The 27,858-nt window shown below is 45.1% G+C and overlaps 1 protein-coding gene across 3 annotated transcripts in view; it reads right to left on the bottom strand.

Annotated features, from left to right (window-relative positions):
* CEP43 (centrosomal protein 43) overlaps positions 1-27,858 on the bottom strand; it is a 34,056-nt gene that overhangs the window by 3,085 nt on the left and 3,113 nt on the right. For 2 of the 3 annotated variants that reach the window (XM_055433124.2, XM_055433126.2), the window contains 7 exons: positions 27,547-27,684; positions 23,399-23,479; positions 19,928-19,987; positions 4,546-4,772; positions 2,551-2,663; positions 897-965; positions 277-316 (listed from right to left, as the gene is read on the bottom strand). In XM_055433124.2, the coding sequence (XP_055289099.2) occupies positions 277-316; positions 897-965; positions 2,551-2,663; positions 4,546-4,772; positions 19,928-19,987; positions 23,399-23,479; positions 27,547-27,684 (728 nt within the window). The remainder of the gene's footprint in view (positions 1-276; positions 317-896; positions 966-2,550; positions 2,664-4,545; positions 4,773-19,927; positions 19,988-23,398; positions 23,480-27,546; positions 27,685-27,858) is intronic. The other variant, XM_055433125.2, reaches the window with a different exon arrangement.

Raw genomic sequence — 27,858 nt, 5'->3', positions numbered from 1 at the left:
TGCTGCTTTTGTGGCCTCCGAGTCACCCCTTCAAGGCTGGTTTCTCTTCTGATTCCCAATAAGCTCCCTGAACATGATGAAGATGTTCTTATTCTAATGTGACATCAAAAACATGCTTCAAAGTCTAGGGACAGTTCTGGATTAACTCTCTTTAACCCATGTTCAATCAACACAAAGAAGAAAGACACTAAATAAGCACAAATGTGATTTTGTCATACTGTCCTGTTCAGAAATTGTTGACAATTTATACATTTCTTGTCCAACCATTTTTCTTACCTGTTAAAATCATCAACATAGTCATCTTCTTCTCCAGTCCCTAATAAATGTAAAAAAACATACATATATATTTATAATAAACACACCTTATAATATCTACAATGAGACAGACACGTTTCCTTCAAAAACTAACCCCAAGGCAGACTGAAGAGTGAAAACCCAGCTAACACAGTGGGGACAGCTGGGCTGCACTTGGATTTGGGGAACTAACCACCCCCTCACTCGCCTCCAGCTTCCGCAGCCGATTCCAGGACAAAACAGCCACCACATAATGTGCTGGAGCCGGCCATCAGCTGCTGACTCCTGGTTCTACGGACAGCTGACCCCCTGGCCAAATCTGCCTACAACCTGTTTCCGTGCAGCCTGTGAGCTGAGAGTGACTTTCACAGTTTTCAGTGACTGTAAAAATACCAACACTTGACACAGAATACACGTGGCCCACAGGCCTACAGTACCCGCTCTGTCCCTCTGCAGAGTTTGCTGACTTGTGCTTTAAACACGCAAAGTGCCTGCTGTGAACACGAGCAGCTGTGACTAACATAAGGCGCTCTGGACAGGCTGACTGACCCCTCACCGCAGACCTGAGTCTAAAAACAATCACCTGAAGGTAATGTACTCACCTAATCCAAGTGATCCGATTTTATCGTTGACCAATTTAAGATCTTTTAGATCTGTGTTTCCCCTTTTGCCTGTGAACAGGAAAAAACGTTCACTTTAAATCGTCTGTTAGAATACAGCAGTCTCTAAACCATGTCGACTTTTTTTTCAGGGTGTGTTGACACATGATAACTGAACACTAATGAGAAATTGCGAATTGTGACTAATCACACAGCGCTATTCACTATACAACACAACATGCTGACAGATGCATCACACGCGCCTGTTAACTGCACACTACTATGGCTCACAGGCCTTCTGTAGCCACACTTTATTCTTTCTTGGAACTTGGCAATCGAAACCATTTATACCCAACCGTAAGAAGCCCTGCTGGGTATGAGTTCACGGACCACGGCTGTTCTCATCAGTTTTAATTTTCTGTTAGACTTCTGCCTTTCGCGCCACTTTAACGGCTATTTCGCCTCCCAAGCCCGTCTCCTCGCCGGTTTCGTTTCTCAGCCCTTGTTCTCAGTGCCCTCTCTCAGTCACCACCCCCGAGTCAGTGTCAAGCGCGGCACCGTCACGGCATGCTGGACTCCTTCCCTGAGGGTGACAAGGCCACAGGAAAGGAGAAAAGGAGACGCGTGGCGCGTTTACTAGATGCTGGGAGAAGCCACAGGCCGCCTCCTGTGCGTGCCCTGGGGGACCGGGCTCCAGCGGAGCCATGTCTCACGAAAGCTCAGCAGCACCACGTGCATGCTCGGTTGCGTCTGACTCTGTGCCACCCCATGCACTGCAGCCCACGAGGCTCCTCAGTCCATGCGATTCCCCAGGCATGAACGCTGGAGTGGGTGCCATTTCCTTCTCCAGGGCATCTTCCTGATCCAGGGATCGAACCTGCATCTCTTATGTCACCTGTGCTGGCAGGCACGTTCTTTACTTCTAGCGCCACCTGGGGAGCAAAATCCCAGAGCAGTTTCCTAATAAAGACCTACTCAGAGGCACACTGCGCTCTAAACACCGGCGTTAAACCCTGTATCCCTGCCGATACAGCACACACAGTCACCCACACGCTCACTACATACACGCACAGTTGCCTGCACGCTCACTACACGTTTACGGCCATGCCTTTAAACCCTCGGTCTTGTCACCATCCGTGTGCAGCAAGGCCACTCCGTGTCGAGCTAACAATCCCCATCTTGGCTACACACAAAAACACACAGCTGATCCAGACCGCCAAAGGCAGAGGAGCATTCTAACTTTCTTACAATGATTACTGTGGTATGTACAGAATCTCTGATGTAAACTTTAAAAAATTACTTGTACTTAAATCCTACATAAATCATTTTAAATGTCCAGCAAAAGAGAGATGGCTTAAAATTATGTCTATTTATTACATAAGATAGCTAAAAACTCAATTTTCTAAAAGTATTTTCATGGCAAGGAAAAGCAGGATACAAAACAGTATAGAAGATATGACCAGACTCAAATCAAATTTTTAAAAGTAACAAAATATTGACAGAAAATATCACTGAGTAGCAAAATTACAGGCTATTCTTATGATTTTATATATATTTTCTGAAAAAATAAATGATCATACACAATTAGAGGAAAAATACCAGCAGCCTTCGAAGTAGCTGTCTTCAATCAGCAAATCTAGAACTTTCAGACACTCACTTTCAGACTCTTTCAGTGAAGGGGCTCCAGCAAGGGAGCTGAGTCCACTTTTTAGGGGGGGCGCGTCAGAGAGTGATGCAAGGCTTCCTGCTTGCCTACGGGGTTCACTTCTCCTGACGGGAAACAAGCATACAGTTAATGGGGTTCTTACACGCTGCCCCTAACACATAAGCAACTTGAATACACTTCACAGGCAATGCAGGGGCTGGGAACTAAAGAACATACACGCCACAGAGTGAAGCCAAACTCTCTACCTGCGAGGCAAAGTAGACTGAGAATCACTGCAAATTCCTGCAGGACATTACCGCCTGTCCCCAGAATTTCCTCCCACGAACGAACCTGCCCCTCTGATCAGCTTCACCGTCTGTGCTTTCACTGGGAGCCGCGTCAGGGGCCCAGAGATGCAGGCAAGGGACAGCCCGGGAGCCAACGCGCACAGCACGACACCCCGGACACAGCCCTGCCGGCCGGGCCACGGACAACCCCGCCAGCTGACCCCTGCTCAGAGCGGGACCGCCCGCCTCCCGTGGACATCTGATACCACGCCTGACCCGCCCGCTCGCACTCTGACACCGTGCCCTCGCACCCCTCCAGCGCACCCGTCCCCCTCTGATCTCGTTTCCAGTTTCCCTCTTTGAACCCTGGTTCTTCTCGGCAACAGACGCACGTGCTGCTGCTTTTCCGCCGTGGCGTTTCTCACCCTGTATGCTCTCCAGCCACCACCACGCCCTCTGCGCCCCTGCCAGTCACCTCAGCAGGAAGCCACTCGCCCCAAAGCCCTCCACTCTCGGGCTCTCCAGCCCTCCCTGACCCACCCCGGCCCGGCCTGCCTCAAGCAGACTGCCCGGGAAGGCCCCAGGCGGCCTGCAGGAGCTGAGCGCGGTCAGCCGCCCGCCCTGGCCTCCTGTCTCCCCGTCCCCCGGGTTCCCTTCCCGCCGCAGCGCCCTTCCTCAGGGGCCCGGCCCTTCCGCTCCCCGGCCGGGCCTTTTGCTCAGAGGGATGAGTCCTTCCTGTCTCCTCTAGCCCAGACCTCTGCCTTCACACCCACACTCACACCCGAAAACACACTTCTTCGCGTCGGCAACCTTCTGAAATTAGCGGGTGGGAAGTGAGGTCCAGACGGTCACACGGTCGCAGCCAGCCCTGCTCTCTCCACCCTTCACCTCCAGCCTTCTAGCCTTCTAGTCCCTCAGCCCAGAAACCCTGGAGGTACCCGTGATACTGCTTTGTCTCCCTCACACTTACCAGCAAACCCCTTTGGATCCAAATTCAGAATACATCTCTAACCAACTATCCTCACCACTTCCACCCGGCTAACCCCACAGCTTCCGTCTGCAGACCCAGCAGCCAGGAGAGCCCGCCACAGCGCAGGTCTGTTCCAGTCACCGCTGCTCAGACCCCGGGGCTTCCAGGACCCTCACAGTGGGGCCTGGCCGGGTTGCTCCCCCGGCCCGAGTCCACCTCCGAAAGGAGCCTTGGCCCAGGGCCTTGGGCCCGCCACACCGTGGCCCACACGGCCTCCTCTCCGCAGAGCCCCAGGAGCCTGCTGAGGCGCCTGGCCTCCTCTCCCCTCCGAGAGCCTGCCCTGGGGCTGAGGCCTCCTCCAACACCTCGAGACCCAGCGGCCCTCCACACTCGCACTCCTGCCCTCACCGCTCAGTTCCCTAATGCGGCCACATCCCCGCCTGACAGGCCCTCGCTGATGCTGCCGTCTGAGTATGAGCTCCCAGAGGCAGAGCCTGCCTGCCACATCACTGCTGCGCCTGGCACGCAGCCGGCACACACCACACACCTACCTGCTGAAATCGTTAATGTCCAAGTCTTTCAAAACCTGGACTCTTTAAGACCTAAGAGGCTTTAAGGACACAAAATCAGATTTATGAATTCAATAATTACAGACCATTGGTAGCTCATTTTCTTAAACACAAAATAAAACACGTAGAAACTCCATTTCTAAGCCTTGGGTCTGATACCATAAAAGCACAGGTTACTCACCAACCATACGCTGCTTCTGGTTTAGGAACAGGGTCATCAAAGAAAGAATCCCCTTCCAGGTCATCTTCATCTGGACCGGGACCCGCTTTGGCATTGACATCGAGATTATTGTTGCTTAACAAGGACCCGATTTTTGTTTCGTGGGCCAGTAAGTGAGGACTACTCCTGGTCTTCGGTTCTGATGATGAAATACTGGTATCGCTGTGACTGGCATCATTGCTGGCCTTCTAGAAGACAGAGGAAAAGACAAAAGTTCTTGGTGACATGAAAGTTAGTTTATAACTAACTTCTGAAGGGGAAAAACGTCAAACGTGTTTATACCATTCCTTTCCTCCCTCCCTCTGTGGAAATGCCTTTACCTAGCCCATTCATAAACAAACTCTCCCATTTCCTCCTACATATGTATCACTGCTTCATAAATCACCTTAATGTGTTTTCAAATGGCAAATGGAGAGCATAATGAAGAGGCAAGGAGGGGCGTCACCATCAGTACATCATGTAAATGAACCCAGGGGAAAAACAGTGCACGCCAGGAAAACTCAGTTTGATGCCAAATACCAAGGGCATCAAGATCAAAGTTTTGCGAGTGAAATATCCGGTCTTTGCTCAGACTTTGAGTGACTCCTTAAGCCACATCCATGGACACATGTATACGGATGTTTCTACGTGAAAGTTAAAGTGTTAGTCGCTAAGCCATGTCCGACTCCACGACCCCATGGACTGTAGCTCACCAGGCTCCTGTGTCCGTGGAATTATCCAGGCAGGAATACTGGAGTGGCTAGCCATTCCATTCTCCAGGGGAATCTTCCCCACTCAGAGATGGAACTGGAGTCTCCCGCACTGCAGGCAGATTCTTTCCCATCTCAGCCAGAAGGGAAGCCCCGCGTTTCTATACGCCTTAAAGCAACGCACGCCTCTCTCAAGCATTCATTGTTACTCTTGTCCTACTGACCTGGTGATGTTAGCACAAGACGTGTTTCTTGTTTTCAGTCAGCCCTATCCTTCACAACCAAACTTTATTCTATCCTTGGTCAGATTTCTTTTTGCCTTTAGACATGTCTATGTCAACAACAATAAAAATAATAATGAAACCAAAAAACCAGGACAGCAATAAGAAAAGGAGCTAACATTTACGGAAAGCCTTCAAACGGCTCCCATGGTTACCTGATTTTAACCCTATGTGGACAGGTTCAGTCTTCCCTGCCAAAAAGGAAAAGGAGACGCAGAGGCGTCTCAGTCACTTGCCCAGGCCTCCAGGGGGTTTAGGGGTCGCTCTCAAAGTCTGATTCCAGAGGTTGGCGCGAAAGGCTCATACTCTCTATTCAGCTGAGTCACGTCAAAGTGCAGCTGTTTAGCCCTCACACTGCAGAGCAGCCCTGAATAAGATGCCCGGTGTGTGAGCAGAGTGCTCTCCTGAAAACACGGAACACATACCATGGTCTGTGCCCTGTGTGTGCGCTCAGTCGTGTCCGACTCTGCAATCCATGGATCCCATGTAGCCTGCCAGGCTCCTCCCTCCATGGGATTCTCCAGGCAGGAATCTGGAGTGGGCTGCCATTCCCTTCTCCAGGGGATCTTCCTGACCCAGGGATTGAACCCAGGTCTCTCCAATTGCAGGCAGATTCTTTACCATCTGAGCTACCAGGGAAGGCCCTATACTCTACTACTAACTATGTAATTTTAAGAAATTTAATGTTCTCAGGCATGAATCCAATCAAGAACTGAACCAGAGTAGTCTTTTCCAAGTCAAGTTACCATGAGGAGTGAAGAAAACGGGATAAGCGATTGAGGAAAAATTGCTGACTACTAAGCAGGCTAGTGACAGCATGGGTTATAACTGATCCCACGAGACACTATGATGACTGCACTTTAACACGGGGATGGCAGGGGACTGTGCAGTAAGATACACACCGACATTTTCACACTAGCTAGAAGCCACGATTAGTTGACAGACACATGCTATATATTCCGTACGTTATTAATGCAGAGAAATAAATGGTTATAAACAGAGATGTCTGGAAAGATAAATACCAAGTTATCTCCCTTTCAGACAACATAGGATATTTTCAAAGAAGCAGACAATTTTTCAAATTTCCTCACAACCTTCTTGAAGTTTTCCTGCTATTATCAGTTACAGAGACACACCAACCACTTATATATTTCTTAATAAGATTCACTCCCATTATAATTTCTGATTTACAAATGTTTTAAAAGATTTGTATCTTTTCAAAGGAATATACATTTGGAAATAAATACCCTGAATTACTGTGCTATTTAAACACATTTATGATTACAGACACTGAGATAGTATCTCCTTCAAAACACCCCTGAGAAAACTCAGAAGTATGCCTGACCTGAAACAGACAAACACAAATGTAAAGCGCATTAAAAAAAAAAATCGTCATTTCAAAGTCTCTCTTCCTATGAATTCACATCATCAACGTAACTCAAGTTCATATAATGAATTATCTGAACTGAGTAACTAATATGTCCATGATTATTTTTGACAGGTTTTAGCAACATTCTTGCTATGAAACAAAAGGCTAGCTTTAGGAAGACAAGTTTCATGGCACAGCACATTATGATGTTCAACACAATACATACATTTAAAAATAACAACTTGTTTTAAAATTATAGTTCTATTTATCTATGGAGTAAAAATTAAACTTTAAAACAGTAAAACTTCTTTGGAACTGTTCCCAAAATCAATTTCTAAATTACACAGGAATGTGTCATTACTTTATAACTGGCTCACTTTTTTTTTTTTTTTTTACCAAAAAGACCATTACCTCACTGGGTTACTAACGAATTCACTAAACTTGATTCCAAGTATTTTCTACCATTAAACAAAAAAAGAAATCCACATTAACAGAAGCAACATTAATCAAAACATTCTGAAGATTAAAACAAAAGTACTGCAAAAGTGTGACCAGAAAAAAAATCCTCTGACAATGGTTTAGAATTTATCCCAGGACTACCCTAGAGGCCCTGGAGATTATTATGAGTTAAATTGTGTTCCCACAAAAAGTTCAGTTCAGTTCAGTCGCTCAGCTGTGTCCGACTCTTTGCAACCCTGTGGACTGCAGCACGCCAGGCCTCCCTGTCCATCACCAACTACTGAAGTTCACCCAAACCCATGTCCATTGACACAGTGATACCATCCAACCATCCCATCCTCTGTCGTCCCCTTCTGCCTTCAATCTTTTCCAGCATGAGGGTCTTTTCCAATGAGTCAACTCTCTGCATCAAGTGGCCAAAGTATTAGAGCTTCAGCATCAGCCATTCCAATGAATATTCAGGACTGATTTCCTTTAGGATGGACTGGTCGGATCTCCTTGCAGTCCAAGGGACTCTCAAGAGTCTTCTCCAACACCACAGTTCAAAAGCATCAATTCTTCGGTGATCAGCTTTCTTCACAGTCCAACTCTCACATCCATACATGACCACGGGAAAAACCATAGCCTTGACTAGAGGGACATTTGCTGACAAAGTAATGTCCCTGCTTTTTAATATGCTGTCTAGGTTGGTCATAACTTTCCAAGGAGTAAGTGTCTTTTAATTTCATGGCTCCAGTTACCATCTGCAGTGATTTTGGAGCCCCAAAAAATAGTCAGCCACTGTTTCCCCATCTATTTGCCATGAAATGATGGGACCAGATGCCATGATCTTTGTTTTCTGAATGTTGAGCTTTAAGCCAACTTTTTCACTCTCCTCTTTCACTTTCATCAAGAGGCTCTTTAGTTCTTTTTCACTTTCTGCCATAAGGGTCGGAGAAGGCAATGGCAAACCACTCCAGTACTCTTGCCTAGAAAATCTCATGGACGGAGGAGCCTGGTAGGCTGCAGTCCGTGGGGTCGCTAAGGGTCGGACACGACTGAGCGACTTGACTTTCACTTTCACACATTGGAGAAGGAAATGGCAACCCACGCCAGTGCTCTTGCCTGGAGAATCCCAGGGACGGGGGAGCCTGGTGGGCTGCCGTCTATGGGGTCACACAGAGTCGGACACAACTGAAGTGACTTAGCAGCAGCAGCAGCAGCAGCAGCCATAAGGGTGGTGTCATCTGCATATCTGAGGTTATTGATATTTCTCCCAGCAATCTTGATTCCAGCTTGTGCTTCTTCCAGCCCAGCATTTCTCATGATGTACTCTGCATATAAGTTAAATAAGCAGGGCGACAATATACAGCCTTGACGTGCTCCTTTCTCGAGTTGGAATCAGTCTGTTGTTCCATGTCTAGTTCTAACTGTTGCTTCCTGACCTACATACAGGTTTCTCAAGAGGCAGGTCAGATGGTCTGGTATTCCCAACTCTTTCAGAATTTTCCACAGTTTACTGTGATCCACACAGTCAAAGGCCTTGGCATAGTCAATGAAGCAGAAACAGATGTTTTTCTGGAACTCTCTTGCTTTCTCCATGATCCAGCAGATGTTGGCAATTTGATCTCTGGTGCCTCTGCCTTTCCTAAAACCAGCTTGAACATCTGGAAGTTCACGGTTCACATATTGCTGAAGCCTGGCTTGGAGAATTTTGAGCACGACTTTACTAGCATGTTAGATGAGTGCAATTGTGCGGTAGTTTGAGCATTCTTTGGCATTGCCTTTCTTTGGGACTGAAATGCAAACTGACTTTTTCCAGTCCTGTGGCCACTGATGAGTTTTCCAAATTTGCTGGCAAGTTGAGTGCAGCACTTTCACAGCATCATCTTTCAGGATTTGAATTAGCTCAACTGGGCTCCCGGCGGCGCAGACGCGAGAGACGCCCGGCTCCCGGCGGCGCAGACGCGAGAGACGCCCGGCTCCCGGCGGCGCAGACGCGAGAGACGCCCGGCTCCCGGCGGCGCAGACGCGAGAGACGCCCGGCTCCCGGCGCAACCGACCACGTGCAGAATCGTGGCTGAGAGGAGCTGCCCCGCGCCCAGGGTTAGGGCGGTGGCCGAGAGGAGCTGTACCACGTCCAGGAGGCGGTGGCTGCTTGGGCACCGGAGGGCCGGGAGGAGCTGATCCACATTCAAGGCAGGAGGGGCGGCCTTGGGGAGATACCCCTCGTCCAAGGTAAGGTGCAGCGGCTGTGCCTTGCTGGAGCAGCTGGGAAGAGATACTCCACGACCAAGTGGAATATAAGAATCCAGTGTTCTGGGGAGGAAGGAACAAGACGGCGAGACCACTTTCTTCCCCACAAATTCATCAGAAGAACATTTGAACGTGGAGTAAAGTCCACAAAACAACTTCTGAATACCGGCAGAGGACATCAGGCTCCCAGAAAAGTAGCCCATTGTCTTCTAAAGGAAAGAGAAGAAATCCAGCTCCACCCACCAGAACACTGACACATGCTTCCCTAACCAGGGAACCTGGACAAGTCACCTGTCCAACCCCACACACAGCGAAGAAACTACATAATAAAGAGAACTCCACAAACTGCAAGAAGAGGGAAAGGACACCCCAAGCAAAGCAATATAAGCAAGATGAAGAGGCAGAGAAATACCCAGCAAGAAAAGGAACAAGATAATTGCCCACCAACACAAACAAAAGAAGAAGATATAGGGAATCTACCTGATAAAGAATTTCGAATTTTGATGGTGAAAATGATTCAAAATCTTGAAAGTAAAATGGAGTTACAGATAAATAACCTGGAGAAAAGGATTGAGAAGATGGAAGAAAGATTTAATAAGGACTTAAAAGAAATAAAAAAGAGTCAATATACAATGAATAATGCAATAGATGAGATTAGAAACACTCTGGAGGGAACAAACAGTAGAATAACAGAGGCAGAAGACAGGATAAGCGAACTAGAAGATAGAATTGTAGAAATAAATGAAATAGAGAGGAAAAAAGAAAAACGAATTAAAAGAAATGAGGACAATATTAGAGACCTCTGGGACAATGTTAAACGCTCCAACATTCGAATCATAGGAGTCCCAGAAGAAGAAGACAAAAAGAAAGACCATGAGAGAATACTTGAGGAGATAATAGTTGAAAACTTCCCTAAAATGGGGAAAGAAATAATCACCCAAGTCCAAGAAATCCAGAGAGTCCCCAACAGGATAAACCCAAGGCGAAATACTCCAAGACACATATTAATCAAATTAACAAAGATCAAACACAAAGAACAAATATTAAAAGCAGCAAGGGAAAAGCAGCAAATAACACTCAAGGGGATTCCCATAAGGATAACAGCTGATCTTTCAACAGAAACTCTTCAGGCCAGAAGGGAGTGGCAAGATATACTTAAAGTGATGAAAGAAAATAACCTACAGCCCAGATTACTATACCCAGCAAGGATCTCATTCAAATATGAAGGAGAAATCAAAAGCTTTACAGACAAGCAAAAGCTGAGGGAATTCAGCATCACCAAACCAGCTCTCCAACAAATGCTAAAGGATCTTCTATAGACAGGAATTACAGAAAGAGTGTATAAACTTGAACCCAAAGCAATAAAGAAAATGGCTACGGGATCGTACTTTTCAATAATTACCTTAAACGTAAATGGGTTGAATGCCCCAACCAAAAGACAAAGGCTGGCTGAATGGATACAAAAACAAAACCCCCATATATGTTGTCTACAAGAGACCCACCTCAAAACGAGGGACGCATACAGACTGAAAGTGAAGGGCTGGAAAAAGATAGTCCATGCAAATAGAGACCAAAAGAAAGCAGGAGTAGCAATACTCATATCAGATAAAATAGACTTTAAAACAAAGGCTGTGAAACGAGACAAAGAAGGAAACTACATAATGATCAAAGGATCAATCCAAGAAGAAGATATAATAATTATAAATATTTATGCACCTAACATAGGAGCACCGCAATATGTAAGACAATTACTAACAAGTATGAAAGGGGAAATTAACAATAACACAATAATAGTGGGAGATTTTAACACCCCACTTACATCTATGGATAGATCAACTAAACAGAAAATTAACAAGGAAACACAATCTTTAAATGATATAATAGAACAGTTAGACCTAATAGATATCTATAGGACATTTCACCCCAAAACAATGAATTTCACCTTTTTCTCAAGCGCACACGGAACCTTTTCCAGGATAGATCACATCCTGGGACATAAATCTAGCCTTGGTAAATTCAAAAAAATTGAAATCATTCCAAGCATCTTTTCTGACCACAATGCAGTAAGATTAGATCTCAATTACAGGAGAATAACTGTTAAAAGTGCCAACATATGGAGACTGAACAACACGCTGCTGAATAATGAACAAATCATAGAAGAAATCAAAAGAGACATCAAAATATGCATAGAAATGAATGAAAATGAAAACACAACAACCCAAAACCTCTGGGACACTGTAAAAGCAGTGCTAAGGGGGAAGTTCATAGCAATACAGGCACACCTCAAGAAACAAGAAAAAAGTCAACTAAATAACCTAACTCTACATCTAAAGAAACTAGAAAAGGAAGAAATGAACCCCAGGGTTAGTAGAAGGAAAGAAATCATAAAAATTAGGGCAGAGATAAATGCAAAAGAAACAAAAGAGACCATAGCAAAAATCAACAAAGCCAAAAGCTGGTTCTTTGAGAAGGTGAATAAAATTGACAAACCACTAGCCAGACTCATCAAGAAATAAAGGGAGAAGAACCAAATCAATAAAATTAGAAATGAAAATGGAGAGATCACAACTGACAACACAGAAATACAAAGGATTATTAGAGAATACTATCAGCAATTATATGGCAATAAAATGAATAACCTGGAAGAAATGGACAAATTCCTAGAAAAGTACAACTTTCCAAAACTGAACCAGGAAGAAATAGAAAATCTGAACAAACCCATCACAAGCACGGAAATTGAAACTGTAATCAAAAATCTCCCAGCAAACAAAAGCCCAGGTCCAGACGGCTTCACAGCTGAATTCTACCAAAAATTTAGAGAAGAGCTAACACCTATTCTACTCAAACTCTTCCAGAAAATAGCTGAGGAAGGGAAACTTCCAAACTCATTCTATGAGACCACCATCACCCTAATCCCAAAACCTGGTAAAGACCCCACAAAAAAAGAAAACTATAGGCCAATATCACTGATGAACATAGATGCAAAAATCCTTAACAAAATTCTAGCAATCAGAATCCAACAACACATTAAGAAGATCATACATCATGACCAAGTGGGCTTTATCCCAGGAATGCAAGGATTCTTCAATATCCGCAAATCAATCAACGTAATACACCACATTAACAAACTGAAAAATAAAAATCATATGATTATCTCAATAGATGCAGAGAAAGCTTTCGACAAAATTCAACATCCATTTTTGATAAAAACCCTCCAGAAAGTGGGAATTGAAGGGACATACCTCAACATAATAAAAGCTATATATGACAAACCCACAGCAAACATTATCCTCAATGGTGAAAAACTGAAAGCATTTCCCCTAAAGTCAGGAACAAGACAAGGGTGCCCACTCTCACCACTACTATTCAACATAGTTCTGGAAGTTTTGGCCACAGCAATCAGAGCAGAAAACAACATAAAAGGAATACAAATTGGAAAAGAAGAAGTAAAGCTTTCACTGTTCGCTGATGACATGATCCTCTACACAGAAAACCCTAAAGACTCTACCAGAAAACTACTAGAGCTAATCAATGATTACAGTCAAGTTGCAGGATATAAAATCAACACACAGAAATCCCTTGCATTCCTATACACTAATAATGAGAAAATAGAAAGAGAAATTAAGGAAACTATTCCATTCACTGTTGCAATGAAAACAATACTTAGGAATATATCTACCTAAGGAAACAAAAGACTTGTACATAGAAAACTATAAAACACTAGTGAAAGTAATCAAAGAGGACACGAATAGATGGAGAAATATACCGTGTTCGTGGATTGGAAGAATAAATATTGTAGAAATGAGTATACTACCCAAAGTAATTTATACATTCAATGCAATCCCTATCAAGCTACCAACAATATTTTTCACAGAACTAGAACAAATAATCTCACAATTTGTATGGAAATACAAAAAACCTCGAATAGCCAAAGCAATCTTGAGGAAGAAGAATGGAACTGGGGGAATTAACCTGCCGGACTTCAGGCTCTATTACAAAGCCACAGTCATCAAGACAGTATGGTACTGGCATAAAGACAGAAATATAGATCAATGGAACAAAATAGAAAGCCCAGAGATAAACCCACGCTCCTATGGACACCTTATCTTCGACAAAGGAGGCAAGAAGATAAAATGGAGAAAAGACAGTCTCTTTAACAAGTGGTGCTGGGAAAACTGGTCAGCCACTTGTAAAAGAATGAAACTAGAACACTTCCTAACACCATACACCAAAATAAACTCAAAATGGATTAAAGATCTAAATGTAAGACCAGAAACTATAAAACTCCTAGAGGAGAACATAGGCAAAACACTCTCCGACATAAATCACAGCAGGATCCTCCAAGACCCACCTCCCAGAATATTGGAAATAAAAGCAAAAATAAACAAATGGGACCTAATTAAAATCAAAAGCTTCTGCACAGCAAAGGAAACTCTAAGCAAGGTGAGAAGACAGCCTTCAGAATGGGAGAAAATAATAGCAAATGAAGCAACTGATAAAGGATTAATCTCCAAATTATACAAGCAGCTCCTGCAGCTTAATTCCAGAAAACTAAGTGACCCAATCAAAAAATGGGCCAAAGAACTAAACAGACATTTCTCCAAAGAAGACATAAAGATGGCTAATAAACACATGAAAAAATGCTCAACATCCCTCATCATCAGAGAAATGCAAATCAAAACCACAATGAGATACCATTTCACACCAGTCAGAATGGCTGCTATCCAAAAGTCTACATGCAATAAGTGCTGGAGAGGGTGTGGAGAGAAGGGAACCCTCTTACACTGTTGGTGGGAATGCAAACTAGTACAGCCACTATGGAGAACAGTGTGGAGATTCCTCAGAAAACTGGAAATAGAACTGCCATATGATCCAGCGATCGCACTCCTGGGCATACACACCGAGGAAACCAGAATTGAAAGAGACGCATGTACTCCAATGTTCATTGCAGCACTGTTTATAATAGCCAGGACATGGAAGCAACCTAGATGTCCATCTGCAGACGAATGGATAAGAAAGCTTTGGTACATATACACAATGGAGTATTATTCAGCCATCAAAAAGAATACATTTGAATCAGTTTTAATGAGGTGGATGAAATTGGAGCCAATTATACAGAGTGAAGTAAGCCAGAAAGAAGAACATCAATACTGTATATTAACGCATATATATGGAATTTAGAAAAATGGTAACCTGAACCCTGTATAAGAGACTGCAAAAGAGACATAGGCATTTAGAACAGTCTTTGGGACTCTGTGGGAGAGGGTGAAGGTGGAATGATTGGGGAGAATGGAATTGTAGCATGTATATTATCATAAGTGACCAGTCCAGGTTCGACGCATACATTTTCCTCTGTTCATTTCTTTGCATTTGTGCTTTTTTAATAAAATTCTTTTTTAGAAATAAAAAAAAAAATGAAATAGCTCAACTGGAATTCCATCACCTCCACTAGCTTTGTTCGTAGAGATGCTTTCTAAGGACCACTTGACTTCACATTCCAGGATGTCTGGCTCTAGGTGAGTGATCACATCATCGTGATTATCTGGGTCATGAAGATCTTTTTTGTACAGTTCTTCTGAATATTCTTGCCACCTCTTCTTAATATCTTCTGCTTCTTTTAGGTCCATACCATTTCTGTCCTTTATCGAGCTCATCTTTGCATGAAATGTTCCCTTTGTATCTCTAATTTTCTTGAAAAGATCTCGTCTTTCCCATTCCACTGTTTTCCTCTATTTCTTTGCACTGATCACTGAGGAAGACTTTCTTATCTCTCCTTGCTAGTCTTTGGAACTCTGTATTCAAATGGGAATATCTTTCCTTTTCTCCTTTGCTGTTCGCTTCTCTTCTTTTCACAGCTATTTGTAAGGCCTCCTCAGACAGCCATTTTGCTTTTTTGCATTTCTTTTCCATGGGGATGGTCTTGGTCCCTGTCTCCTGTACAATGTCACGCACCTCCGTCCAGAGTTCATCAGGCACTCTATCTATCAGATCTAGTCCCTTAAATCTATTTCTCACTTCCACTATATAATCATAAGGGATTTGATTTAGATCATACCTGAATGGTCTAATGGTTTTCCCCACTTTCTTCAATTTCAGTCTGAATTTGGCAAAAAGGAGTTCATGATCTGAGCCACAGTCAGCTTCCGGTCTTGTTTTTGCTGACTGTATAGAGCTTCTCTATCTCTGGCTGCAAAGAATATAATCAATCTGATTTCGGTGTTGACCATCTGGTGATGTCCATGTGTACAGTCTTCTCTTGTGTTGTTGGAAGAGGGTGTTTGCTATGACCAGTGCGTTCTCTTGGCAAAACCGTATTAGCCTTTTCCCTGCTTCATTCCGTGCTCCAAGGCCAAATTTGCCTGTTATTCCAGGTGTTTCTTGACTTCCTACTTTTGCATTCCAGTCCCCTATAATGAAAAGGACATCTTTTTTGGGTGTTAGTTCTAAAAGGTCTTGTAGGTCTTCATAGAACTTTTCAACTTCAGCTTCTTCAGCATTACTGGTTGGGGCATAGACTTGGATTACCATGATATTGAATGGTTTGCCTTGGAAACGAACAAAGTTCATTCTGTCACTTTTGAGATTGCATCCGAGTACTGCATTTCGGACTCTTTTGTTGACCATGATGGCTACTCCATTTCTTTTAAGGGATTCCTGCCCACAGTAGTAGATATAATGGTCATCTGAGTTAAATTCAGTTCCCTGATTCCTAGAATGTCGACGTTCACTCTTGCCATCTCCTGTTTGACCACTTCCAATTTGCCTTGATTCATGGATCTAACATTCCAGGTCCCTATGCAATACTGCTCTTTACAGCATTGGACCATGCTTCTATCACCAGTCACATCTACAACTGGGTGTTGTTTTTGCTTTGGCTCCATCCCTTCATTCTTTCTGGAGTTATTTTTCCACTGATTCTCCACTGTCCCCCAAAAAGGGACATTGTAAGCCTACTGTGCAGGATTCCAGAATGTGCCCTCATTTACAAACAGGGTCACTACAGATGTGACCAGCTATGAGGAGGTCATGGAGGAGGTGGATAAGCCCCTAACACAATGCCCCTGGTGTCCTGATGACAGGACAGATGAACACGGAGAGACAGCCCCATGAACATGACAGCAGAGACATGGGTGACGTGCCTACATGCCAAAGAACATGCAGGAGGGCCAGGAGCCACGAGAAGCTGCGAAAAGGCAGGAAAGGACTCTCCTTCCCACCTCAGAAGGAGCCAATCCTGAGACACTCTGATCTCAAATTCCAGCCTCCAGAGCCAGGGACAATGCATGTCCACTGTTCTGAGCTACCACGTTTGGGGGACTTTGTTACAGCAGTCCTGGGAACTAAGAGGTATTTATAATAAACATCTGAAACATAACGAAGTTGTGTCTTTTTAACAGAGAGGCCTACTGCCCAGCACCATGGCAGTCACGTAGTGCCCTTGGGTGAATGTCAGGACTAATACACTTTAAGGTAAACTACAGCAAAACTGTAAGAAAAGTTTAGTGGATGATTCATTTTCTCTAGAACACTTACACATTCAAGATTTTAATGATTTCTACATTAACAGAAAATTAGCATCATAGAGAAGTTTCCCAGAGAAATTACTGTTTTCCCAGTAGCCGAAAACTCAATTATCATTAGATTGTCTTAAAAACCTGGAAAAAAAAAAAAAACAACTTGGTTTTCTAAACTAAAGGCTTAATCTGCACTGTCCCTAAGAGAGAAACATAAAAGCCAAAGGAATATCCCAGTTCTGCAAAAGCACTTAAAGGTATCTGTCCGATTTAATTCTCTTCTGCACCACGCCTCAGCTCCCCTCCCGACTTCCACGTCTCCTGCCATTCTTCCATTGGCAGGCGGACCCTGCACCACTGAGCCACCCAGGAAGGCACATCAGCATAAGGCTGAGCTTATCCCGGAGTCCCGAAAATAAGGAACAAATTCAGAAATGTCATTTATTAAGAACTTGAGGCCAAAAAAAAAACTCAACAAAAATTAGTTTTAAAACACCTGAAAACAATTATGAACAGAAAAGATAACCTTTGATGCTTCATTTAATGGGATGATTGAAACTGCTTAATGTTGAAAACAAACTAATATCTTACTCAGTTTTTTCATCTGAATGGTAAAAACCTTTGTAGAGCCTACCAAGTCTGTTGTAAATTTTGATATTTTTTCCAGACAACTAGCACCATGCTTGGTACAACAAAACAGTTTACAATTAAACAGATTATTACAGATACGTTGGAAATGTTAATACATGTTGAAAATGTCTGAGTAAAGAAACATCCAATATTTTTGCACCCTGTATTCCTCCTCCACTATCCATCCTTCACTGTCTTACAACAAGAACAAAACCAGGAACGTAACTTTTATTTCTACTAAATTAGTCCAAAACCTTAGATTTTGCTACATATATTAACAGGTTTACAACAGTAGTAAGTACAAACTAGTTATCCATATAATTGATTTTTTAAATTTATTTCTGATATGAATATAGCTTCTCTGAAAATAGCCAAGTTTCTGAATGAGCAATTAATACCGATGCCTTACCGCAGGCAAAGCAAACAGTAACGCACAGCAGCCCTTCCTACTGGGCGCCTGGGGCTCAGGCTCTTCACGACCAGGGTGGCACTCCCAGATGAAGGTGCCACCACTCACAGTGTGAAGGGCTCCCCCTGGGGCCCGGCTGTGGACCACCCCAGACCAGAGGCAGCTTGGAACCTGAGCTGTTAGATGTGGAGACTGTTGAGCCCCGGCTGTGTGCACAGGGCAGAGCAGAAAGGTGGGGTGGGAGAGGAGCAGGCGCGTCTCTCTGGCTGGAAGTAGGTGACACGGGGACAGCACAGGCTCCTTGTAAAAGCAACTCAGAGACGCGAGCAGGAGGGCGGGGAAAGCTGTTTCCAAGTGACTGAGCAAGTGCTCGGAGCTCAGGAGCACAATCACGAAAAAAGAGGGGCTAACTTGCAGCCCGCAACTCCAGCATCCAGGCGGACACTCTCCAGTCACCCCCAGAGCATGGGAGGCCCTGCTCGGAGCAGAGGCAGGACGTCCGGGCCCCGAGGCTGCGGCCAGCACACACAGTGAAGCTATCTCCCCGGGGCTCTGCTTCTACACATCAACTTTTTTCAAATGTTTCAGCTTCTTTAGAACTCATGACACCAACAGGATTTTAAAATGTAATACTATGAAATACACTTTTAAAAAAGTGCAAGAAGTTGATTTAAGACATCTATAAAAAAATTCCAATTTATACTTTCAATTATTTTTCTTAAGGTCTGTCTCACCTGTCATTTGACCATACGCTGCTTAAGGGAAGATCTGTGTTAAATTTGCCTTGCTCTCAGCACTTAACACTGAAGACTCTCACTACGTAAATGTTCAAACTCCAACACATTCCAAACCACCTTCTCACGCAGTAGTGCATGAGGAGCAGTGTGGACAAATACAGCGACAGGAAAGCAGCACGGAGACCACTAACGCCGCCAACACAGCAGACGCGACTTTTCAAGTGCTCAGATCCTGGAAGCCTTGAACTTAGTGAAAAAATCTGTACATAAACTAAGACTCAACAAGGATTAGCGATTCTCACAGAACTAAACGTTAAATAACTTGATTTTATTCTAGATAAGTGTAAGAACTACATTGGCAGTTGATAATTACTCCTGAGAATTTTAATATTCAAATATTACAAGCAGCACATCTACCAACTTACTCAAAGTCTGAGACCTTTAGGGGAGGGAAAAAAAGCAGCCAAGGCAGTGACACAGCGGGTCCCTGAGCCCACTGTGGGCTGGCGCTTGGAGAGCCAGGGCTCAGAGAACGGCTAACGGACGCGCAGGGCTGACAGCTGTTCAACACGAGCAGAGCATCCTGATGGACACCAAGGTTGGCCTTTTGGTTACCAATTAGAGCTTATCCAAAAAGTAGTCTGATGCTCTAATTACCTCAGATAAAAATCAGAAGGTTAAGAATACACAGGTGACCATCCACTTAAGAGGAAAGTAAAGTAAGAGGAAGGTATTTTCAACTTTTTCTGTCGCCAACAAATCAAGGAATTTTCAAGGCAAAACTGAGAGCAGAGTTTTAAAATACAAGAGTATGATTTTCACCTGGGTAAAAACTGGAAGTCAAACTACTTTTTCTTTTATGTCACCATGACTTTGGCATATTCTGCTCGTAGACAAAGAAAGCGGTATTTCAAAAGGAAACTTAACCCTAGGCCACAGGGAACTGGGCACCCAGGGAGGCCCGCAGGGGCTGGCGCTGTGCCCGCCTGGCCGCTCTCCTCCTCGCCCCCCGCAGGTTACCTTGGCACCAGACTGCTGCCCGCTGGTCTTCTTCTTACCTTGTCCTTTATACCTTGGTATCTAAGCGTGAGAATAAAACAACATTTTACCACAAAATAGAAATCTTTAAAGTAAACGAATTCATACCACACTAAGAGAGAGTCCTATCAGAAAATGTCTTAAAAATCGAAAACCTAATTAATATATTCTTCTTTTGAAACACTTTTTTAGCCTTTTCTTGACACTCTTCCTAAACTCACGCTGCAGTTCACGTCCAGCAGTCACGGGGTTACACACGGGGCCTACAATCTCACCCTGCCCGGCTCCCCGTGTGAGATTCACTCCTTCCCACTCTGGCCAGAGGCACCCCGAGAAAGCCAGCCTTCCATCCTCACAGCTTCCTTTAGGAACCGGCTTTCTCAGGGGGGAAGCAGAGCGAGCTCGTCCAGGCCGGGCTGGCCCTGGGCCTGGCCACAGCTTCCCAGGACTCCTAGAGCTCTCCAGGTTGATGAGGTGCTGTTCTTAGAGCCCCAGTTGATCGGAGACCTCAGAGACAGAAGGAAGCTGGCCGGAAAGGGGTGGGCAAGCTACTGGGATCCTGAATCAAGATCCTGTAGGACTAGAGAGGAACCGCATTTTAATTGCCAAAAGAATGCCTTGTCTTCAAACAGCCCCAACCAGCCCCACTAGAGATGAGCTATGGTGTCCGAAGCGTTCACTGCCCCCATAGGCCTAGGTGCTGACAGAGAGCCCAGGCAAAGCTGAAGACCGTCAGAAGGTTGATGGGGATCACCTGGAAACAATCAGGTGTATCCAGGTTCACCTTAAAAATTACCATCACATCTCTGTACTTACAGCAACATTTCCTGACTTAAAAGTTAAGAGTCTCATAATCATTCTCATGATAGAGCTTAAAACATTTTTATGTAGAGAGGATAGAAATATCTAAAACAGACATCAATATTTCATCCTGAAGACATACAATATGTGGGAAGTCCGTATTGCTAACATGCTTTAAGAAAAAACATCTAAAAGAGAACTTCCAAATAACTCGGTGCTGCAGGTGCTAATAAGTGCTTAGGAATATGCATTAATTTAAACCCCACTAAAGCCAGATATTCTCACAGAAAGCAGAGCTTTCTTTCCCTGCGGCACTTAATCTGAAGAGAGCATCAGACTGACTCACAACCTCACTCTCCCTGCACAGAAGTTCCAGCCTGATGAGCACGGGGGGAAACCCTTCCTAGACCAACACCTGCCCCTCCCCCCAGGAAAGGCTGACTGGACCCCAGGGAGCAGGACAACTACCACCCGCACGAGGGCCGCGTCCTGCTGAGGAATAACGCCCCACACTCCGCTGACTCCACATTCAAAACTGTGAAGGAGCCACGAAGTCAGAGAACCAGCAACAAACAACAACTGGACCCATTCACCGGCGTCTCCTCCCAGCGCTGCAGCCGCTGCGCTCTGCAAGTTCACCTGACTCAGAAAGACACAGCTGGTACCACGAACAACACAGCACCGGAGCCGTCGGGGAGGAGGTGCTCCACCGGGGCGCTCACACCGCACCAGCAGGCCCACGCCGTGTGGGGCAGGACCAGCAGGTTCACCCACCGCGCGAAGCGCCACCCGGCGCAGGGGAGGACGCCCTCCCTGACCATCACCCTTCCATCCACCCCACTAGGACGGGCAGCCCTGAGTCTAAATTCCAGCAGGGGTCCCCCTCCGTTTCTACTCCATTATCCAAATCCCTGAAGTCAGAAGGCCTTAGCTTGAACAACTCACTCACACACACACACACCCCTCATACACACATGCACACACAGACACACACAACTCACACACATGCACACACAGAGAAACACACACCTCGTGTGCATGCACACACACACACTTCATACACATGCACGCACGCAGACACACAACTCAGACATACACGTGTGCTGACACACACAGAGACACATGCACACACACGACACACACACAACTCATACACACATGCACATACAGACAACACACAACTCACACACGTACACACAGACACACCCCTCAAACACACACACACACCCATACATACACACGTGCAGATACACACAGCTCAAACACACACGCACATATAGTCAACACACAACTCACACATGTACAGACACACCCCTCAAACACACACATACCCCCCTCAAACATACACACGTGCAGAGACACACATACACAGACACACCCCTCATACATACACACGTGCAGAGATACACACAGCTCATACACACATGCACATACAGACAACACACAACTCACACACGTACACACAGACACACCCCTCAAACACACACACACACCCATACATACACACGTGCAGATACACACAGCTCAAACACACACGCACATATAGTCAACACACAACTCACACATGTACACACAGACACACCCCTCAAACACACACATACCCCCCTCAAACATACACACGTGCAGAGACACACATACACAGACACACCCCTCATACATACACACGTGCAGAGATACACACAGCTCATACACACACGCACATACAGACAACACACAACTCACACACGTACACACAGACACACCCCTCAAACACACACATATGCAGACACACACAGCTCATACACACATGCACATACAGACAACACACAACTCACACACGTATACACAGACACACCCCTCAAACACACACACACACCCATACATACACACGTGCAGAGATACACACAGCTCATACACACATGCACATACAGACAACACACAACTCACACACGTACACACAGACACACCCCTCAAACACACACACACACCCTCACACATACACACGTGCAGAGACACACACACCTCATACACACATGCATGCACACCCACACAAAGAGAACCAGAGTACATAAACATTCTTGTAAATTCTCAAAAAAGCTCATCAATATAAAAAAATTATTATAACGGACAATTCCAAATCTGAGCACCTACAGAATTTAAATTCTACAGAATTTAACACAACAATTCTATATTCTGGAACTTAATATTCTGAAGCTATAGGAATTTAAAAGTGAAAAATAAGTAAATTTCTTTTGTCAACTGGACAAAATGTTCCAAGTATGAAATGAATCCAAATATCCTACAATTCTGTTATTTAACAGCACATTTCTTTCTATGGTACAATATTCAAAACACTATCAACAAAGCAAAAGAATTAATTTAAAAAAATTTTAATTAGAAAAAGTAAATTTAGTATTTTAAAAATGCATAGTACTAAGATACAAATCTCACGTGGCTCAGCATATAAATCACTGATAAAACAATTTAAGAACATATTTACATGGCATTTTAAAAACCTACTGACTTGTACAATGGTCCCAAAGGAGCTTATTAAATTTTCAGAAGATGCTCATAAATAAAGACTTCAACAAAAGATGAAAAGCACTTTCAACAACAGCGACCCTGGTACCAGAGCGACCCTGGTACCTGGTACAGGAGCCTCGGGCCACTCACCTTACTGGGAGGAGTGTGAGCACCTGTCTTTCCTTCCGGTGACTTTGGTGGAGAATGTATATCAGACAGGTCCAGTGCACCCTGAAATATTACACGGTTGAAAATTAAGACACATTTAAAAATAAAGCGTCAAATACTAGTTACACCTCAATATTTAAAAATTAAAAACCACTACATAATGTTGCCATTTTTATTTCTTCCTATTAATATAAACATCCTTAGATTTTCTCCAAAGTTTACCAAAACCACAAATAGACTTAGGATTCTAATTACCTGCTGAGTATTTCCCTCAAGCACATGGAACAGGCTCCTCAGGCCACATGTATTAATAAATACGCCCCTAGCGTTCTTTCCAAGTGAACCTTCTCCCTTTGCTTTCCCTGCTCTCCACGAAAACACTGTCCTCTGATTCTCAAAGATCATCTCTTTCCTCCCCCCTGAACTTCCTTCTTTACTTCATTTGGTCTCAAAAAACCTCATAAAAACAATAACTATTTGAAGAATGCGGGATGAGGCACTCAATTACAGGGGCCCCAGGAGTGAGAGAGGAAGGAGAGAAGGCAGACAGCAACACCGCACAGCCGCCTGGGGGGAGGATCGCCACTTCAGGTAGCAAAGAGAGGAGAGAAGGGCCAAGGCGAGGAGGCAAAGGCCTCTCTAGGGCGTGCTCTGTCTGGCCTAAGTACAAGCTTCCAGATTTCAAAACCAGGCATGAGGCTAGAAAGCCAGGGTGGGACCACATCATGCAGGATCTTATAGCTGAGGAAGTGAGAGCTACTCAGTCCTGTCTGACTCTGAGACCCCATGGACTATAGCCCACCAGGCTCCTCTGTCCAAGGAATTCTCCAGGCCAGAATACTGGAGTGGGTAGCCATTCCCTTCTCCAGGGGATCTTCCCAACCCAGGGATCAAACCCAGGTCTCCCGCTTTGCAGGCAGATTCTTTACCAGCTGAGCCACCAGGGAAGCCCACAGCTGAGGAACCTGCAGATTAATCAGTGTCATTCCATACTCACTGCAACATTTAAAGAGGGATAAAATGGACAAAGGGCTGAATTTTAGAATTAATTCGGCAATCATGAACAGAAAAGACTGAAAAGATGTGGATCCAGTACCCTGGCTTTAAGGAAGGTTTAAAATGCACGTTTTGAGGCTTCCCAGGTGGCGCTAGTGGTAAAGAACCTGCCTGCATTTCAGGAGGCATAAGAGACGTAGGTTCCATCCCCGGGTTGGGAGGATCTCCTGGAGGAGGGCAGGGCAACCCACTCCAGTATTCCTGCTGGAGAATCCCATGGACAGAGGACCCGGCAGTCTACTGTCCACAGGGTCACACAGAATCGACTAAAGCAACTTCGCATGCACACACACACACAATCGCTTTTGGTGAAAGCTTTTCTAAGGTCAGTGGGCTAACCCACAGCTAGTTTTCTCCTCTAGCATCAAAAGTCAAAAGGAGGTCAATTAAATCTACAATTTTTTATTTCATTACATTATAAAAATCACAGAATGTTTCCCCTCAAAGTGAGAGGGACTAGTAAATGACAAAAGGGCCCAGACACCTGTGAGCTCCCTACTTTAAGAATCAATCCACTGTGTGTGTGCGTGTGTGTACACACACAAACGACTAAACTGAGACCGCCAGGTATGAAGGGTGGAAAACCAGCAAAAAGTAGAGATGACACGTCCAGCCTAACAATTCTGCATCCTGAGGGAGGAAAACGGTCACCTTCTGGAGCTAGAGACCCCACGCCGGGCCCACGTGACAGACCTCAACTACAAACCAGGCAAACTGAGTGGGAGGCTTTGGACCCATCTGTGAAGAGTTTCAGACCGAAAACGCATCCACTGGGTCTCGATTCCAAACCAAACAAACCAGACAGGAAAACTCCTACTGGGTCTGTGTTTGAGGCAGACATTCTGCTGAGGAGGGCACAGAGGGCTTCCAGGAACCAGCCTGTCTTTCAGGAGCTGCCGCCAAACCTACAGGGCCCAGGAGGGACAGCGACAACTCTCATGACAGACGGGGCCGGGGCGAGCAGAGCCACAGGGACAGAACCCACGCAAACTGAGACGGGATGTGCACAAGGGGCCGGGCGGGTCTGGGGCGGGCATCGCTCCTCGTCTGGTGCAGCTTTCACTCTGTCAGAAGTAAAGACAACAAAGTCGGTTTTCTTTCACAAAGATTCAAACGTGCCAGTGCGTTAACCAGGTGAAGGGCTGGAAATGCTGGTCTTAAGCCTGTGAAAACAATTGGGCTGGGCTTGGGAGTCCTGTGTTCAATCCTAACAGCAAAGGAAGGAACAGAACAGTGGTCACGGCCTGCCCAGCATGGCTCCCATGGCTCCGGGACGCGGCAGCCTCTAGTCCTCGATGCGACCACAAATACACCCGATTCTCTCCATCTCACAGGTGCAGGACCCGAGGCACGTGGAGGTTAAGTGGCCAGAGGGTCACACACAGGGTGGAGCAGAGCTGGGGTGTCACCCAAGCAGTCTGGCCCCAGAGCCCAGGTTACTACTAGGATGTTAAGGAAGGGAGAGCAAACCAGAGAGACAGAGGGCAGCCAGCACTGCATGAGGGGAATCACAGAGCGGAGAGAAACAAGACAAAGGGGCAAGCGGAGGGCCTCGGAAGCCAAAGGACGTGTCCCCTCCACCCACAGACTGCGGCCCAGGAGGCAGCAGGGACCAAGGCCACCTTTTACTTGACCAGAAGCCAGCACAACGGCCCCATGCAGTAAGTTCACACCAAAGACTGCTCGAATATTACAAACGACTGAGCCCCAGTGCACGAGGTGCAGTTGGGCTCACCGCCTTCTCAATGCCCTCCCGCACTCTGCCCCCAGTCTCACACTGAGACGGAGCTCAACAACATTTCAACCTGAAACAACCACTGCTCTCCGCTAACTAAACATGACTACCCCTAAAGAGTGCAGACTCGTCGTGGAAGATGGTATCTGCCCTCTATGATGGCTGTGTGTGCTCGGTCGCTCAGTCGGGTCCGACTCTTTGCGACCCCATGAACTGTAGCCCACCAAGCTCCTCTGTCCATGAGATTCTCCAGGCAAGAAAACTGAACTGGGCTACTACTGCCGTCTCCAGGGGATCTTCCCAACCCAGGACTGGAACCCACGTCTCTTCCATCTCCTGCACTGTAGGGGATTCTTTACCAGCTGAGCCACCATGGAAGCCCTAATTTAAATGTCCATTTCCTTATGTGAGCACACCTTGACTAGCTCCCAACTCCTCCAGAAGAGATGACTTGCTTATATTTTATCTTTTAATTAAACAATCTATTTAGTATGCCTTTGATGCTATAGGTACTCAGTCAAGCTTTAATGATTTTCAAAGCTTCTAATGGGAAACACACTCTGAGACTCTCCCAATAGAGTAACAGCAGCCCGTAACCTTCCAGGTCCCTACCTACCCACTGCTATTCAACCAGGCATCTCAGACAGTCACAATGCTGTCTGTGAAACAGCATCTTGATGGAAAATGATTGTTTGTAAAGGAAATCAGACCATTAATCTCATTAGCGTGATTTCTAAAAATAAAGGCTAAGAATCAGAAATACAATGAATAATTTAAAAACTATGAAAATGTTTGGAAACAAAAATCAACAGTTCGAAGTTTTAAGCCTAGTTTTAAAAAGACTTTATGTTCAAAAAATTGTTAACAAGGCTACAATTCAGCCTGTCTATGTTTAGAAGCAATAATAAAAATAAGGACCAACAATCCGGTGGGCGTTCTCAGCATCTCGCATGCACTAACTTGTGCGTGTAAGCCTCCCAATGCCCGAGTAGAAGTCACCATCCCCGTCCACAGAGGAGGAGCCAGGAGGGGAGTCGTGTGACCAAGGATGGACTTGGTTAGTGGGGGAGCTGGCAGGGGCTCCACACACCCGGTCCGAACCCCACGCTCAGAGTGCCCCTCCCCAGAAAAGGTGCAGCAGCAGCCTCAGAGCTTCTGCATCTACAGTTTTCATCAAATGGTGCGTTTATACGATTTCTGAGTATGTCTGGTTTGATTTGAAGGCGTGGCCTCTCTATTTCAACCTGACTCAACACGTGTCAGCTAACCCGCACGGCCGCCCTAGACAGGCAGAGACTGGCAAGGAAAGGCAGGTGGCAACGGGCGGCGCTGTACTCACTTCCCCACTGGCCGGCCCTCTTTCTTTCTGTTGACAGCGTCTGATCACTTCTAACAATAAGGGTCCACCCACAGTACCTTCGGCTTCAATGATTCCTAAATCTCGGGCTAAATTCTCTCGACCTTCAAGACCTTGAAACTGGGAAAGAAATAAGAAAGTAAAACAGAAATGCACAAAAATATAGCAAAACTATTTTCAGAGGTGAAAGAAAAGTATTTTCAAACTTAAAGACATCTCTAAACTCAAAGACACCATTTTTCTAATGAATGAAATCTCCACGTTTAAGATTACGTATCTCCACATTTAAAGTCC

The sequence above is a fragment of the Moschus berezovskii genome, chromosome 10 (assembly GCF_049115385.1).
Source record: "Moschus berezovskii isolate FMDL1 chromosome 10, NW_MosBer_1.0, whole genome shotgun sequence".
In the NCBI taxonomy this organism is placed as follows: Eukaryota; Metazoa; Chordata; class Mammalia; order Artiodactyla; family Moschidae; genus Moschus; species Moschus berezovskii.
The sequence above is the reverse complement of the archived record's forward strand: the minus strand, read 5'-3'. Positions and strand labels throughout refer to the sequence as shown.